The sequence below is a fragment of the Lepus europaeus genome, chromosome 6, assembly GCF_033115175.1.
Source record: "Lepus europaeus isolate LE1 chromosome 6, mLepTim1.pri, whole genome shotgun sequence".
NCBI classification, from domain to species: Eukaryota; Metazoa; Chordata; class Mammalia; order Lagomorpha; family Leporidae; genus Lepus; species Lepus europaeus.
In genome coordinates, this window is record NC_084832.1 from 130,714,391 (window position 1) to 130,732,378 (window position 17,988).

The 17,988-nt window shown below is 58.1% G+C and overlaps 1 protein-coding gene across 2 annotated transcripts in view; it reads left to right on the top strand.

Moving 5' to 3' along the window:
- The first annotated feature begins 4,369 nt into the window (after positions 1-4,369).
- Positions 4,370-17,988, top strand: part of ANO6 (anoctamin 6) — a 141,303-nt gene continuing 127,684 nt past the window's right edge. For both annotated transcript variants that reach the window (XM_062195106.1, XM_062195107.1), the window contains exon 1: positions 4,370-4,498. In XM_062195106.1, coding sequence (XP_062051090.1) covers positions 4,426-4,498 — 73 coding nt within the window. In that variant the 5' untranslated portion in view covers positions 4,370-4,425. The remainder of the gene's footprint in view (positions 4,499-17,988) is intronic.

Below are 17,988 nucleotides of genomic sequence, written 5' to 3' on the forward strand. Positions count from 1 at the left end.
GGCATTGTGGTGTAGCAGGTAAAGCCGCCGCCTGCAGGGCTGGCGTCCCATATAGGTGCCGGTTCTATTCCCAGCTGCTCCTCTTCCGATCCAGCTCTCTGCTATGACCTGGGAAAGCACTAGAAGATGGCCCAATTCCTTGGGCCCATGCACCCATGTGAGAGACCTGGAAGAAGCTCCTGGCTTCGGATCGGCTCAGCTCTGGCTGTTGTGGCCAACTAGAGAGTGAACCAGTGGATGGAAGACCTCTCTCTGTCTCTGTCTCTCCTTCTCTCTCTGTATAACTCGACTTTCAAATAAATAAATAATAAATCTTTCTTTCAAAAAAAGTCTCAACGAGGTGTCACGTCACATCTGGTAACATGGTTTTATGGAAAAGAGCAAAGACGGGTGTTGGTGTGGATGTGGAGAAAGGGCACACCGCCTTGTGAGCACAGCCACGGTCAGAGCGGGACGGAGGCGCCTCAGGAAGCTGACAGAACTTGTGTGCTGCAGCCACCCCCCCACCATCTCCCTGCACTGGGGGAGACACCTGCACCCACGTGCACTGCAGCAGTACTCACAGCAGCCGAGCGCAGGCAACCTACGGCAGAGGGTGCCGTGTGGTGACCGCGCGGACGAGCCTGGGGACTCCATGTGGGGGGAAATAAGACAGACCACGTGGTCTCAGTTACACGCGGACTCTCAACAAGCTGAACTCACGCAAGTGCAGAGTGGCGTGGTGCTGCCCAGGGCTGGGGTGGTGTTGGTCACTGGACGCCACACGGCGGTGAGGAGCAGTGAGCTGGCGAGATCTGTGCCTCCCCATGACAAGGCACCGCACACCCGACCCACAGCACCCATGAGGATCCGTCTCTCATGCAGCTCTTGGTTGCCCAGGAGTCTCCTTCCAGCAATATCTGGAAGGAAATCCTGCATCGACTCACGCCATGCATAGCATCTGGCAGAATCTCCTTCTAGCACAACACTGCTCTTGGGCACGCTCCCAGGTTCTTACATTCACTGGTTCTTTACCTGCTCTGTTCACAAAGTGGACTCCATCGGCGCCACCAGGAGCAATCAACCAGCTGTAGTACCGCTGCAGAAAGGTGCACAGAAACCGAGTGACGTCATGCATGTTTGCGTTTGCTCTAAGCTGCTGAGTTTGGGAGCACTCTATTATTTTCCATGGTCACAGCCTCTTTGCTGTGAACTGTGGCAGCTGCTTTTCCTGTTCCTTGGGTCGTCACCTGTGTGACTCTTGGACACTTCTTCGGGTCTTGGCTAAAGAGTCATGCGAGGCAGCCATAGAAAACAATCCAGGATGTCTGCTACCGGTCCGGCGTGTGAGATGACAGAAACAGGGAGTCAGAGTGATTCTCACAGTGTTGCCTCGCGTAACTAGCTTGTGCCATTCCTTAGGGAGCCAGGTCAGATGCTGAGATTACACATTTGGTTCTGGATGCCAGGTGCAACACAGAAGAGATCTCGGGGCTGGAACTAAAGATTGGGATCAGGGCAGTTGTACAACTTTCAGGGTCGAGTGCAAAAATGAATGTTCAGGGTCCCTTGTTCAAAGAGCACAAGAGGCCCATCAGCTGCTGTTGCCTCCCACCAGAGGCAGGATGAACCATGCCCCAGTTAGTGTAGGAAAATGGAGCTCCCGTTGGCACTGGCTTGCCGCTGTCACCCACGGTGCCAGGACCACCCCATGGGCGCCTGTGACTTAGTGTCAGGATGCACCTGCACAGGGCGTGACCCTTGGCTTACACTGCTGAGAATCCCAATGGGCGTCCCGAGGCACCGCCGGTACAGGGCAGGGAGCAGCCACCGTGCTGTGCCATGGCTGCTGTGCCCGGGAACACAGGAGCTGGTGGCTGAGAACCCATCCCGGAGGGGGAGCGTGGTGCTGGAGGCAGCCCTGCCCAGGAAGTCAGACACACTCCACCATCCCCTCAGATGTCACGGGCAACACTCAGAGGGAACCTCATTAAGAATCTCAAGATAGCAGGCAGAGAGCCTTCACTGCCCTCTGAGAGCTGGGCCCTGTGCGCGGGCGGCGTTCCAAAGTCCATGAAATAGACACTGCACAGAGCGGGCAGTTTCCGTTCCGTGGGGGACAGATGAGGGCCGGGGGAATGCAGGCAGAGCGGCTCCGGCGCTCCTGGGCCCGGCAGCGGAGATGGGCAGGAGAATGCTTTGCTGCCTGGCTTGGCACTGCTGTGCATACACAAACAACCTGACCCCAGGTCACTAGGAACATTTATCTCTCGAACTGTTCAGGATATAAACCATTTTGTTTCAGGGCTGAAGGTGTGGTTCTTACTTAAGACCATGACTTTGATTAGTTTTGCAACAGATATTGCTGCATTACAAAATAACGCGTGAGGAAAGCTACAGAAGCGACGTGGGTTAACGGGAAGAAAGGACTTTACTAATAGTAAGTTCCCGGCTAACCTGAGCAAATAATTCATTTCCCTTCCAGCAACAGTCCCCTCTACATATAAGGCCAGCCTCGCCTCGGCCACATTCATCAAGCAAGAGAAATGTAAACTCTGCGATCTGGGAGGGCTTCCACGTGACTCGTTCAGTCCTGTTGCAAAACGAGCCACGGGAATCTTCTGACGACGATTTAACTTTGAGCACAGTCTTGGGCCGTCAAAGCCGGAACAGTTGGCAGGGAGCCAACGAGACTTTGGGAGTTTGGCACTGGTGGGGGAAAAAGTTGTTTAAGAGAAAGGATCTGGAGCTGTCTCTGCAGTCGGTTTACGGAGTGCTCGGAGTGCAGGCCCTGCGACCAGCTGCTGGGGTTTGGACCCCAGCCGTGCTGCTCACTCCCTGGGCCGCTTTGGACAAGTCCCTAGACCACCTTGTGCCTGAGTGAAGGGCGGTAGCAGCTCCCAGTGTGGTACTGGGGACTTTAAACCCCTGGGAGTGGGTAAGACATTCAGGCATCGTGCACGGAAAGTGCCTTGTAAGGCTCTCCCCAGGGAGTTGTGAAAGCTGATTGCACAACCACAGTCTCTGGAATTCCTGCTCAGGGCCGAGAGTCCAGGGCAGGAAGCAACCTCCCATTCTCACCCGCGGCTGCCCCAGCCGTCTTTACAGTGCCGCGTTGTTTGCTCTTAAAATTGAGACACCATTTTCTTTACCAAAAAGGCATCTCAAGAAACAAGTATAGCGTCTCCACCGTCTTTTAGTACATTTTCGTGGCAATTTCCTGGCTAAGATTGCTCTCAATATTCTTTCCCAAGAGAACATTAAAAATGCACGGGAGAAGAGAGCACAGAGTGGATCCAGCTTTGCAATCCTGCTCTGCAGTGGAGAAAGCTGCCTGTAAAAGTTCCAAGGCGAAGCGCTGGAGACAATGTAACTCCGCATAACCAGCAGCGAGGCTGTGGCAGTGCAGGCCAAGGCAGGCACAGGAACACAGCAGACACAGAGGGCCCAGCATCTCCCACCCACGGGGTCACGCCCTGGGTGCTGCCGCCAGCCCGGGCTGGACCAGGTGGAAGCAGCAGCCCCATCCGGGTCTCTCACGTTGGGCGGCAGGGACCCAGGCACTCGAACCATCGCTGCGGCCTCCTGGGGTGCGCATCTGCAGGGGGAGGGAGCAGGAGCAGAGCCTGCGCTGGAACCCGGGCTCTGGGACATGGGAGGAGGGCCTGTAAGGGGTGTCCTCCCGCGCCCAAGGCCCACTTCCCTGATGGCTCAGAGCCTGTTCTCCAGAGGGTTCCCCGGAACCTTGCTCGAGGCGCATAACAAGCAAGGGGTGGCGAAGGCTGCGGGAGGCCGGCTGACACTTGCTAGCGCTGCGCGAGCAGGGGTACCCCGGCACGCCCCGCCCCCCGCTGCTGCTCTGGAGCTTCCCCGGGGTCCTCTGGGCGACACCCGGGCCAAAGGGACCCGCGGTGTCCGCTCGCTCGTCCTGCCTTTGGAAAGGCCAAGCAGGACCCACGGAAACCCACGTGCGGCTCTGAAGCAGCAGCCGCCCCCCACCCCCGACAGAGACCCCCCCCTGCCTGCGCGTCCAGCACGCCCACTCCCCCTCGCGAGTCCCAGGACCTTGGGGCCCCTAAACGTCGCGGTCCCCGTGGGCTCACGCTCCGCGCGAGCTCAGAGCCTCCGAGAGGCGCATCCCGCGGGCGGCCGGCGTAGGCAACCCCGTGCCGGAGCCCCCGCGCGCGCCCCCTCGCCGCCCCACTTCCTCCGGCCCCGCGGCGCGCCCGCCGCACTGGGCATGCTCAGTGCTGCCGCCGCCGCCCCGTGCGCGCAGGGCTGGGCCGGACCGCCGGGCGGGACCCACGCCCGCCGCCTCGAGCCCCCGCCCCGGCCCGGGCCCCGGCGCCCGGCCGCCCCGCCCCCGGCCCGGCCCCGCCCGCCGCCTCCTTCCGGAACCCGAGAGCCCAACTTGGCGCCAAGTTCGGCGCAGCGTCCGCGGGAGCCATGCCGGTGCTGACCAGGAACGTCCTGCTGGACATGGAGCAGGAGGAGGAGGACGACGACGACGGCGACATCGGTGAGCGGCGGCCGGCGCCGGGAGAGGTGCGGGGCGCGGGCGAGCCCGGCTTCGGAGCAGGGCGTGCCCCTGGAGCGCGTGCGGGGAAGCGGGCGCGCGGCCCGGAGCCACGGCCTCCTCGCGGGCGGGGGAGCCCCGAGGGGAAGGACCCCGGGCTGGGCTGGGGGGCCCGCAGGCAGGGCTCCGGGAGCGGGACCCGCGGGGGAGGGGCGGCCCGGGCCAGCGCCGCGCGCAGGTGGAGCGCAGGCAGCCGCTGCGGTCTGGGGGATCCGCAGGCCGGGCAGCAGGCCCGGGCAGCCCGTTTCTGGCCGGACGGGGTAGACCGAGCCCAGGGGAGCTGTTCGGAGAGAGAACGCGGACAAAAGCTCGGGCCGGCGGCTGGGGGAAGGAGCGGCGGCCCTCGGAGGCTCCGCCGGGCCCTCCGGGCGCGCCGGCCGGGTCGCGTGCGCTGCGCCCCGGCCGCTGCGGCCCCTGCTCCGGCGCCGGCGGTTTCTGCGCGAGCAGTTCCTGCCCTGGCGCCCGTCGTTCTCTAATGAATTTAAGGGTAACTTAATTTTGAAGCTGGGCGTGGGCTTCCTTCCTCTCATAGCTGAGGCACTGACTCAAAGGCGTGTGGGCTCCGTGTCCAGGGGCTCCCGCGGCAGGGGAGGCTCCCCCCGCTGGGCTGGCCCAGCCTTGCCTGTTGACGCATTGGCTCGGCTTTCTCGGGCTCCTCTCTGCGGGGCGAGCGCGGAGTGTTCTGTAGGAGAGCAGACAAGCGCCCAGGTGCGAGCCCAGGTTTTCTGAGTCGCAGGGCCTGAGCAGGAGAGGTTTTCCACCTGCTGCTCCGCTGTGCTGGATGCTGGATGAAGATTCAGCAGGGCCTGGTGGCAAGAGATGGAGGCCCGTGAGTGACAGATACATACAAGTGTCACACGAGTGATGAGGACACACGAGTGACACACGGGAGTGACAGATACCTACAAGTGACACACGAGTGATGGTGCACACAGAGACGGACACACGAGTGAGAGACACATGAGTGATGGGGACACGAGTGATGGAATTACACGGGTGACACGGGAGTGACAGATACATACAAGTGACAGACACGAGTGATGGTGCACACAGACGGACACACGAGTGATGGGGACACGAGTGATGGAATGCACACGGGTGACACACGGGAGTGACAGATACATACAAGTGACAGACACGAGTGATGGTGCACACAGACGGACACACGAGTGATGGGGACATGAGTGATGGAATGCACACGGGTGACACACGGGAGTGACAGATACATACAAGTGTCACACGAGTGATGGTGCACACAGAGACACATGAGTGATGAGGACACACGAGTGACACACGGGAGTGACAGATACCTACAAGTGACACACGAGTGATGGTGCACACAGAGACGGACACACAAGTGAGAGACACATGAGTGATGGGGACACGAGTGATGGAATGTACACGGGTGACACACGGGAGTGACAGATACATACAAGTGACAGACACGAGTGATAGTGCACACAGACGGACACACGAGTGATGGGGACACGAGTGATGGAATGCACACGGGTGACACACGGGAGTGACAGATACATACAGCTGACACACAGATGGTGCACACAGAGACAGACACATGAGTGATGAGGACACATGAGTGACACGGGGGACACATGGGAGTGACAGATGTGTACAAGTGATGGGTACACAGGAGTGCTGAGGACACACAAGTGATGGATGCACACAGATACACACGAGTGGCAGATATGGATGGCGGAATATGCGCAGTGAGCGATGGACACCCCGGGGTGTAAGTGGGGGAGGGCACAGATAAAAAGTCACAATGAAGTCAGCCCCGTGTGTTTGCACCTCTGTGCTGCCCGGGCTGTTGCTGTCCCCACCAAGGGTTGTACACAAGAGAGGATGTGACGGTCAGCCAGGATCCTGGAGCGTTTTCTGTGCCGTCCGAGGCCTGTGTGTGTGGTCTCCGAAGGTTCACCTTGGTTGTGGCAGTCAGCTGTTTCTGTTTTCAGTGGCAGATGTAGTGCATGCAGATTCCAAGAAGTCAAACAGTGTAGCTATATTTAAGAAAAAGTTCAACACTCTGGCCCTCCCCACGCCCCTCTGCAGAAACTCGATCCTCGTGCTTGAGTGTAGATGGGGCCAACTCAACGTGTTTGATGTCACCCAGTACATTCATTTACACAGGCCTCAGCAATGTTCGGTTATGCTTTTCAGAATTGCGAGTTTAATGTGGGTTGAAGTGATCTCATATCAGAAATTGTCGTACCGTGCCGATGGCGTGTTTGTATCCTCATAAAATAATATGCCTTTCTGAAGCTTACGGAGTAGACTGATAGTGGTGCTCGGCCTGCTGGGACATAATGACGAGTTCCGCCGCTGGGGAGGAGGCTGGTGACATGAGGATCGCCATTGCGGTTTGCAGCGCTTTGAGCACGCGTTTCTACCAGCACGTGCTTGCCACTGCCAGCGGCTATGCAGTGACTTAAAGCCACTCCAGAACTGCAGATTTTCACGAAGTCCCTCTGCAAACATTAACCTCGAAATTCCAAGCAGCCGAGTTCTGTTGACCCAGGTGCTGGGAGTAACATTGGGCTTATCATGGCCTAGCTCCTGAGGGACAGAAAACTCACCTGGTGCCTGGCAGTGAGCACAGTGACATCACAGAAGTTGTGCACCCCTGTGGACCTGTGTCCTCCGGCAGTCTGGGCCTCAGCCTTTTCGCAGTGCGGTCTGGAGACACTGTGTCTCTCCCTTACTGAGTTCGGGGACACCAGGTAGTACACCCCGAACGTTTGCCAGTGAGCCAGCCTGTTGGCGTGAGCACACGTCTGCAAAAGCCACTGATTTTCCCGCTCAGCTCCAACCACCGTGCGCAGAAGTCAGGTCCAGGCAGCCGTGGCGGGAGGTCGGTGGCCCGTGGCCCTGCTGCTGCGGTGGGGACCTCGTGCCTGGCACAGCCCGGCCTCAGGTTGGGCTGCCTGCCCGGTGGGCTGGGGGTCGGTCCTTAGCCGCTGCCTGCACTGCTTCCCTGCCCCGTCCTCCCGGGATCACTGAGCCTGGCATCTCCCTGTCGGTGCAGAAGCTGCTGGGGGCATCTCCTGCCAGAAGGTGGGCGCTCGGTGTCCACACTTTGCCGAGGGGGAAGAGTGCTCCGGAGAAGCAGCGGTGCGGGGAGCTCCGGCGCTGGCTTGAGGAGGTGGGTGGTGGAGGGTAGCCCCGATGGCCAGCGCCCCGTCGCTGTCATAGCATCAGGCTGGTCTTGCACACCTTTAGTCAGCTGTACAGCCCCCAGCCCCAGCTGTGCTTGGCCAGCATTCGCGAGCCGTCCTGTGGGAGCTGCCCGGAGAGGAGCTGGGACGAAGCCACATGAGTCCCCCCGGGCCCCAACAGGAGGGCCCCTCGCTCAGAGCCACGCAGGGGTCGCTGGGCAGGTCTGGAAGGGCAGGCTGGTGGAGCAGGTGCCTGCGGTGAGTGGCGCAGGCCCCAGGCTGGGAGGGCAGGCTCCTCCGGGTACGTGAGGCATTGGGGTTTTCCGTGGTGCGTGCATTGGAGCTCTGGAAGGCTTTCAGGGAAAGCTTGGGTAGGGCTGGCTCTGCGCGTGGAACTGTCCCCGCGCGACTCCCGCTGGAGCTGTGGGATTCGTCCCTGAAGGTCTTAGGGGAAGCCAGCCCACTCTGCTTCTCAGCCGCCTCACTGCCCTCTCCCAGGCGCGGGAGGCGGCTGCTGGTTCTCCCTGCCCGCGGGCCCGGGGGAGGCGGCTGCTGGTTCTCCCAGCCCGCGGGCCCGGGGGAGGCGGCCTGTGCCTTCTTTCTGGGTCCTGTGCACTCAGCCCCGGGGCTGTGCTGTGCCTCTGCTGTTGGTTACCTGTGCACTCCGCATCAGCCACAGCTGCGGGTCACCTTGTGGGTGATGGTCTGTGGGATTTACGTTTTCTGGACATCGTGCAGAATACCCCACGTGGTGTGGCTGTTCCGTCGTTACGATCAGAAAGACGGATTCTCTCTCCCTCATCCCCTCTGAAGTGTAAGCTCCCTGAAGGCAGCTGTGCGTTCGGTTTTCAGCGAAGTCCCTCTTGGCACTCCGGGGAGACCCAGCCAAGTAGCTGTTGAGAGGAAGAATGCGGCACCTTTTAGCCTGAGTTGAGTGGCGGCATGCCTGGCGGTTTATGGCCCAGCAGGATTCTTGCCTGCGACATGTGAGATGCCCTCGGTTGTCTGTCCTGTGCGTGTGGACAGCACTCCTTGTTCCAGGCCTCTGCTGGGTCCGGGTCCCTGACCTCCGTGTCTCGGGAGGGGGCAGATAAGCGAGCAGGTGATTACGGCTGTAATCCAGAGGCGTGGCAGGGGAAAGCCTGGTACCCAGTGGCACCGGGGAGATAGGGACTCTCCTGGCTCAGGGGCGCCCCGGACATCTCCACAGAGGCCCAGCCTGAGCCAGCCCACGGGGGATGAGAAGACACGTGGCGCTTTGGCGATGCAATGTCCGGAGTGTTCCGAGAGGTTTGTAAACTGAGAAAGCAGCCCTTGACCCTGCCCTTGAGTTATTTGCTGTGGCAGGGGCTTTTGTGTTACACACGCACACACCCGCACCCGCACACTCCTATAGGGACGACAGCTAGGAAAGAGCACAGCAAACTAGCCCGCGCGCTCCTTTGTGAACCGCGGGTCAGTTTCAGTGTCAGATCGCACGCACAATCCGTCTTCCGTGTCTGACACTCAGGTCACAGGCCTGGCTCTCCAGCTTGCTCCCCCTCTCCTGTAGGCGCCCCTACAGGATGTGACAGCCACACTTCTAACAGACGTGCACAGCCACCCCTGCCCGTGGCCCTGGGGCTTGCCCTGGGCACCTGGGTTCACTGCTCTACAGTTGCTGCTTTTGCTGGCCGAGAGCTTCCGTGCAGATTTCCGTCAGCGGTCTGGTTTTAATGCTGGCGTTCCCGAGGGAAGACCGTGGAGCACCGTTAGGAGCCGTGGGTGGGACTGGCACTGACTCTCAGCAGCCGGGGGAAGGAAGCTGGGTTGACGGGACGACGTTTCAGTCCAAGTTTCCACTCCTGCCGATCCTTGCTCTTCTCTGTGCTGTGCGTCAGGTTGCGTGGCGTGTTCTGGCTGGCTCAGTGCGCCTTACCCGGAAGCCTTGGTCTTGAAGGTCTCGGTCATCACTGTGTCCCTCAGCCCGGGTCCCCTTGTGCTCTCCACACAGTGCGTGCTCTGCACAGCCTGCGTCAGGGGCTGGTGTTTAGACTCCAGGAAAAGCAGTGCGTGTTGTGTGATGTAAGCTGCCCGGTCTGCTTTCTTAAACAGTAGTGATTCTTTTAAAGGGAGGCAGAGAGAGAGGCCTCGTCTGCTGGTTCACTCCCGAAATGCTTGCCACTGCCAGGGCTGGGCTGGACTGAAGCCAGGAGCCAGGAGTTCAGTGCACGTCTCCCATGTGGGTTGCAGGGACCTGACTGCTGGAGCCGATGCTGCTGCCTCCTGGGGTGCGCGTTAGCAGGCAACTAAAGTCAAGAGTGGAGCCGGACTCCACCCAGGCGCCTCAGTGTGGACGCGGGCAGCCCCACGGGTGGCTTCATGCTCACCCTCCACCTGCCTGCCCCGATCTGCTGGTGGTGCCGGTCAGAAAACATCACCGCCAGTTACCCTCTGCCAGCTGCAGTGAGGGGAACTTGCTCGTCAAGATAGATTGCAGGAAGTTAATATAAAAGTGACTTTCTTACAGTACTGTGATGATTACTTGTGCTTTACTTTTGCTTTTTGAAGACTGCCACCGAAATTTATTAGCGTCCGTCCCAGAAGCACCCGTCTGAAGCCTGCTGGGTGAATACGTCAGCAGTGGAGTATTTAGGACAGGGTCCGGAGAGCAGCTCGCCCGCTGTGCATTGTGGTGGAGGAGCTCTGGCGGAGGAGGCAGGTTGAGGGGTTAATGGAGGACGACTGATTGCTGCCCAGATGAGAGGATTTGCTGCTCGGAGTTGCTCGGCAGCCAAAAACACAAATACAAGAAAATAGACTCTTCCGTGAAGGCCAGATGTCGCTTGTATGCTAAGTGCCTTCGTTCTCGGGCGTTGGAACACTGCTGTTCGCCACATGATTTTAAAATTTCAAATCCTTGAAATTGGAAGAAAAAGACATTGGTGTTTAAAGTTCCTGTTTCTATAATATTGATTTTAACTTTGGCAAAACTTTAGCCCTGGGCCAAAGTCATGTAAATAGATGTTCTACAAAGTACAATTATGCAAATTAAAGGCTTGTTTTATAGAAACTGAGGTTATATTCATGTCCTTGAAGTCTGCGTGGCGAGGTTTGCGGGGTGAGCGCTGGCTTCCAGGGAAGTGATGGGTCAGCGTTCTTTGCAGCGTCACAGGCTCTGAGTCCGGGCAGTTCCTTCCTTCAGGGTTTGCACCAAGGTTTTAGAGAAAAGTAAAACTAATACCTTCTCCCTGTATATAGATGGTGGTCAGACCCTTAAGGTTGTTTAAAGATTTTGTTATAATGTGTCCTATGATTTGAGACAATTGCGTGCATTTGTTGTATCCTTTTGTGGCTTTCTGGGGATACTTAATGAACTCCAGGATGCTTGGTCGGCTTGAGATCTAGGATAGCTTTCTTTAAAAAATAAAAATGGAAGCAAACACCATGCTTATTTATTCTAAGCGAATCAGATGGTACAGAAATAGAGTATCCATTTAGCGTGCACGGTGCTGGAGAGAAGGAAGAGCAGACTTTAGAAAATGTATCTATTTATTTGAACCACCTAATGACAGGAGAGAGCGATCTTCCATCCGCTAGTCCACTCCCCACGGTCAGGAGCCAGGAGCTCCATCCAGGGTGGGTGGCAGGGACCCACGTACTCAGCCATCCCTGATGCCGCCCCGTGTGCGTTAGCAGGAAGCTGGAGTGAGGAGCCGCATGAGGAATCCAAGCCCCGACGTGCCTGTGTGCGGAGCACCGGTCTGAACAGGCTCTCTCAGCCCCCGAGAGCCACTGTCCTTGATCTCCTGAGCGTCGGGCAAGGTCAGCCGCCGCAGCGACTGTGCTGCCCACGCACAGGGCCACCCTTAAAGATAACGGAGCCGGCGGGCAGCCTGTGGTTTTTGCCGAGAGGCAGCTGCGTGCGCCCTGTCCTGTGCTCTCTCCGGTCTTCCTGCTCCAGGAAACCCGTTTCAGGGTGGGTCTCCTTTGGGGACTCTTAGTTCTGGGTCCACAGCGCCAGCAGGAGGCCCAGTGAGCCCTCCCAAGGGAGGGCTTGCCGGTCGTCTGCAGTCCCCGTGGCTTGTCCCGTGCTCCCAGTGCTGCTGCGCAGAGGCCAGCCCCTGGGTGTCGTGCAGGTGGCCAGAGAGTGGCCTCTGTGATAGAGGAGAGGAAGCTGCTCAGAAGGCATGGCCCTGTGTGCCTCTGCTGTTGGTGGAGGGCAGCTCGGAGGTCAGAGGGCAGGAGGCAGCCTGAGACTGGGGTGTGGGTGACCCGGCGCCTCCTTTGCTTCCCACACCGTCCCCACCTCCCCGATTTGCCTGCATCACTTATGCAGGCTGCACCAGTCCTGTCTCCTAAAGCCTTCTGGGACTAGGGATGCGCTCGGGGCTCAGAGGGGCCTTCACAGCCCTGCCGGTTCCCTCTGCACACCCACGGGCGACCTCCTGCATGCCTCGGGAACCGGCCTGCACTTAGATGTGGGGTGGAGAGGCTGGGCACCCCTGCCCTGAGCCCTGGGCGACCGTGAGCACCAGCGGTCAGGTCCGGGCCTTCCCGGGGAAACCTGAATTAGGAGGCAGGTCCTCTTCTGGAGGTTTAACGAGAAGGTTGATGCCTCGTGGCATTGGCACATGACTTCTGCTGCACTGTGACGCTGGTCAGGGACAGAGGGCACCTGCGGCCTGCGTACCTCTCACTCGTCACACATCAGCTCCATGCCCTGGCCCTGGGCTGCGCTCTGCAGCCTGAGTCTCTCCTGCCTGTGCCATGTGTTTTCAGGCCGCTCAGCCTGGTCCTGCCCAGGGCAGCAGCCCCATCTCCCATTCAGCTGTCCTTGTGGACTGAGGTGGGTTCAAGTTCGGACCCAGACACTCACCAGCTGTGTGACCTGGAGGAGGAACATAGTGCCCCCTCTGGGCTGAAGCCGACAGTGGACCCTGCATCCTTGGGCGACTGCATCAAATGAGTGATGTTGTCCAAATGTCTGGTTTGTGATGCGCTGGTAGCCCTCTATAATTATAAGCTGATGATACTAATACTCAGGGTGGCTTTTGTCACCTGGGTCTTTACCCAGACTTACTTTCTGTCTTTTTTTCCTTTCTTTTCTTTTTCTTTTTTTTAAGATTTTTAAAAATTTATTTTATTTTATTTTATTTTTTTGACAGGCAGAGTTAGACAGTGAGAGAGAGAGAGATAGAGAGAAAGGTCTTCCTTTTTCCGTTGGTTTACCCCCCAAATGGCTGCTATGGCCGGCACGCTGCGCCGATCCGAAGCCAGGAGCCAGGTGCTTCCTCCTGGTCTCCCATGAGGGTGCAGGGCCCAAGGACCTGGGCCATCCTCCACTGCACTCCCGGGCGACAGCAGAGAGCTGACTGGAAGAGGACCAACCGGAACTAGAACCCGGGGTGCCGGTGCTGCAGGGGGAGGATTAGCCTAGTGAGCCTCTGCGCCGGCCCTTTTTTTTTTTTTTAAGATTTATTTATTTATTTGGGAGAGTTACAGCAAAAGAGCGAGAGGCACAGAGATCTTCCATCTGCTGATTCACTCCCCAGATGATCCCAATGGCTGGGACTAGGCCAGCTTGAAGCCAGGAGTCAGGAGCTTCTTCTAGGTCCCTCGTGTGGGTCATGGGCCTGAGGACTTGGGCCGTCTTCTGCTGCTTGCCCAGGCACGTTAGCAGGGAGCTGGATTGGAAGCGCAACAGCTGGGACATGAACCGGCGCCCGCATTGGTTGCCAGCGTCCCAGGCGCCAGCTCTGCCTGCTGCGCCACAGTGCTGGCTCTAGACTTTAGGATGAGAGTTTGTCCTTCTCCAAGCCTGTGCCTTCCACTTCTACAGTTCCTGGTTACTCTTTGTCATCTTCGTTTCGTACTGTGAGTGCCTTCAGGAAGGCAGCGTAGCGCCCGGCTCGTAGCCGATGAGGAGTCGGTTTTTGTTGAGTGAAAAGACGCTGGTGACGGCAGGCCCTTGGTGGACGTGGCCGCGTGGAGGCTTGGTTTCGTCATCAGAAGTGTGTAGCAGGGGGAGTCACGTGGAGCGGGTGATGAGACTCGGTCTACAGGACTGTTAAAATGTTTCATCGCTTAATGTGTACGCTGTACAAGGCACGGGTCCCAGCCTGGGCAGACAGCAAGAGCAGGTGCAGCTGTTAGGAACTAGCAGAAATAGAAGTGTGAGAGGAATAATTAAGTCACATTGGCTTTGACTTTGAATGCATAATTTTAGTAAGAAGGCTAGAGCATTTAGCACAGATACTTGGGATATCTGATGGCACTTTGGTAGTCTTATTACTAAAGAAACTGTTTGAGAAATAAGAAATTTCTTAGGTGAGCAAATTCAGGGTTTTGAAGCATCTTGTGTTAAGTCCAGAGAGTGGTGGTCTTGGTACTGATTGTGTGAACTTTTAAAACAGGCGTAGTTTTTACTTATTCCCGTAGGCAACTGTTTTAAAGGAAAGATTATAAAATGCTGAATTTGCCCATGAGACTAAAATGTCTGTCCACAGGGGATGATCGCCACATCTGGGAGCAAACAAAACCCATTAAAAGGTGAAATGATAGCGATGCCAAGGCTGAAGACATGAACACACCGCGCAGCACCCTTAGAGCGGGACTCTATTGCACTTGGTGATTAAAACAGGCCGTGGCCCGCCTGCTGTGCGAAGTACGCCCATGAGGCAGCACTTCCTGTCTGGTGGGCCTGCGTGCTGGGGCCCTCATCCCATGTCCCGCGCTTAGAACTTGCACACTGGCCTCGGGAGGCTGGGCATCCCATCCCCTCCGGCCGGGTGGGTGCAGGGGAAGACTGTTTTTATCCCCAGTGGGGTTTCAGGTGACTTGCTGTGCGTCTGTGGCTGTCACAGCAGTGACTTCAGCCTGAGCCGGCTCCCACCCTGGAGCTCAGAATTGCTGGGCTCGGCCTCCACCCCACGCGGAAGGTCGCCAAGCCGGCTCACATTTCCTGCCTTAATTTGAAGTCGTGTCGGGTGCCCACTGGGTACAAGCTTCTATATCGGGCCCAGTGCAGCCTGCTAATCACAGGGGAGCCCAGAGCCTGCCCCAGGCTGAGCAGGCGCAGCCACAGGCTGTTAGCAGAGGGGTAATCGTGGTTTTCCCGAGTTAGGGCTGCCTCTGCTGCGGCTGGTGGCTTGTTTTATGCCTGCACGTACTCATTTTGAAGACTTCAATCACAATCTTGAGTTATTTGGCCAAAAAAATAAAGTAGGTCCCCCTGACAGCTGACGGTGGCATTTTGCTAGCAGTGAGTGGCATGCTGCTCTTCTGAAGAGGAATGTGCGTAGTGGTTTGCTTTGGCTCAGAGCGTGGGGCGATCTTGTCCCTCGGTCTGTATTAGTCCGGTAGGTAGCTGCGTGACCTCCCACGGGTCGTGTGCTGGCCAGGTCTGGGGTGCAAAGGCAGGCGTGACCCCGTCTTCGGGCAGCGTAGGTTCTGCCGGTGATGACAGAACGGCCGGCGGTGCACACAGAGAGCCCTTGCGCCCCTCACGTCCATACGGCACCTTTTGGGTGCCAGGAGCCAGGAGTCGGGCAGCAACACGGCAGAAGTGCAGCCTGACCTAGAAGACAAACAGCACAGCTGCAGATTCTATCCACGACCAGCCAAGGACACCGGGCCAGGGTCCTGCAGCAGGGGACGGACCGCGGCCACATCCAGAGCCGGCTCCCGGAGAAGGGCCCTCACTGCGGGTGGCTGGCAAGCGCAGCTGTGACTGTTACCGTGTTAGAAATGGCACGGCTGCAGATGGGCATCTGAAAACGCGGGACCTGGGGAGGCGGGAGGTGGATGTGTGAGACCCCACAGGACAGCTGCCTGCAGGCCCTCTGGTCCTGGGCTGCCCGCTGGGGGCACTTTGAGGCAGGGCTTCATTCCTGACCTCCACAGCTGCTTAGGCACCTGGCGAGTGGTGCTTCTGCCCCCAGCCCCATGCCCACTCGTTCCCTACCACTCCTTGCCCCCATAGGCTAAAACGTTACCAAAGCGGAGAGCCTGGTTGGTCACCCCAGCGGTCTCATGGTCTATCGCAGCGCAGTTTAGCGCTGTTGTCTCCCTTCCTGGAGTTGAAGGAGGAGGTGCGGAAAGCTTGGGGTCTGTGACTCTGTGGTCCCAGGAGGAGGAGAGAGGTGGGCCAGGCCCGGGGTTCCCTGGGCTCCGTCTTTCCCTCCCTGGCCTCACAGAGGTGAGGAGCCAGAGAACTGGCTGTGGGATCCTCCCTGGGCGCTGGTTCTCCTGTCCTGGCTGAGGGGTGTGGCTAGTTCCTGCCTGCTGACCAGGCCCCTGGGGCATGGATCCAGATTCCTGGCCGGGTGGGGGAGCCTCTGGTTCTGTGCCCTGGAAACTCGCTGGAGCCCCAGGCCCTGGGAGTGGGGTGATAAGGAACAGGCAAATCAGAGTGCTTGCTGTGTTTCCAGTCCCTAGGGTGGGCAGAAATGTGCAGATTCCCTTCTCTTAGGGACAGAATCCTGTTCCTTAGTGTTTTTTTTTTTAATGTTAGGATCTCATTCATGACTGACATTGAGCAAGCACTGTGGCCCTCTTACTAAATGTGTGGTACCTGTTCGTCTAATTCCTGCCAAACTGGGGATCTTTCCTTGATAAAGGTCACGGCCCTTTTCTCTTTGTTTGCCTGAACTTTCTATTCTTAGTAACGTTTATTTAGCTCAGTGGTATTTGGTTTTTTTGGCCAACGTTTATGACTTAAATACTTAAATAAGCACTGAGCTGTGAGCTGCTCCAGCACCGTTGGGTGAGGGACCGGGTTGTGTAATCGCCTCCTGGTTACGATGCAGGCCGTTTCCCCTCCCTGCGGTCCTAGTGCCTGGTGCCCGCCGCAGGGTTCTGGAACCCTGGCAATGTAGTCTTTGAATGAAAACACTTGGAGGTTCTCTGTGTCCGTGTGTGACAGGAGTAGCCCGCTGTGTCTCGACTAGCAGGGTATCGGGGAAGAGATTTCCACGTGGATCTTCGAGTCTGTTTTCGGTAGGCAGCGAACACACTACGGAACCTGCCGGTTCTGTTTTAATTTCCAACAACAACAGGCGTTTTTTGTTCTTTGTGGTTCTCCAGCGGCTTCCGTGCTGCGCGCCTGTAATAGGACTCAGCCAAGGCTGTCCCGGCTGGAAGGGGGTTCATGAGGAGCGGGGGCGCACGGAGTGTTTTATGAGTCAGACCCGAATGCCACGGTGCTGCCCTCTGAGCCTCAGCCGCTGGCGGGTCTGGGGGTGTGACATGGGTCCAGAGGGGACACTTGGTGACGCCTCCCTTCAGCGGGCGGTCACGTAAATAGTAATTTGTTTTTCTCAAAGGTCAGGTGTTTTTTCTTTTTGAAACAAGTGAAATATTTTATACAAACACCACCAGCTTCTTGTGGTCACTGCACAGCTCTGAGCACAGAGAAGTGCCAGTGAGCCGTGCTCCGGGGCTGGCTCTAGAAGCTGCTTTCCCAAATATTTGTCCACACATGGGTGCCAAGTTCCCAGAGAAGTGACCGCCGCTGACGCCGGCTTCCCTCGGGGTGACTCAGATTGCTTGAGTCAGTTTCCACCGTTAGTCATTCTCACTGGCTGCCCGGGGTCCGGCCATCCCCGACTCCCCCCACCCACCGGGGGCTCCTGACTGCACTTCCTGGCTCAGCCACACCCGCCCTGGAATCGGGTCAGACTCAGGCAGTGAGCAGTCACAGCCTTGGGCCTGGTTCTGGTCCCTTGGCTGGGCTTTCCTCCTCCTCTTGTCTCCATTCCGCTCAAACAGCCCAGGGCTTGGAGCAGACCCTGACCACAGCCTTTCCCAAGCCCAGAGATGTGACTGTGGGGCCTGTCCTGTCTCTCCGTTCCCCTCTTCAGCCGCTGACTGACTCGTGGTCGCAGGGTCGTGTTTGTCTGCGCTGTGCCCGTTAGCCACTGCTGCTGGCCGCGTGGAGGGAGAGTCAGGTTCAGCTTAGCCGCAGCCTGGAATGTGGGACAGACACCTGCTGGGAGTGGCAGGCGTCAGCCTGTCGAGCAGAGGAACCCAAGTGGAGTGGAGCAAGCAGGGGTGCCCCCTTGGGGACCTTGATTCCAGCCCCTGGGGCTGCAGGCAGCCTTCTCCCACCCCCACCGCGGGCATTCCCAGGTCTCTGCAAGTACAGTTCTAGAACAATCCCCGCCTGCAGAGCCCCACCGTTTGGAGATGGGCGGGCGTCCAGTGTTGAGAACCCCACTTAGCTCACGCCTTCCCTCCCGACACACAAGTTGCCTTCCTGAAGCAGTGTTCCCCCCCCACCCC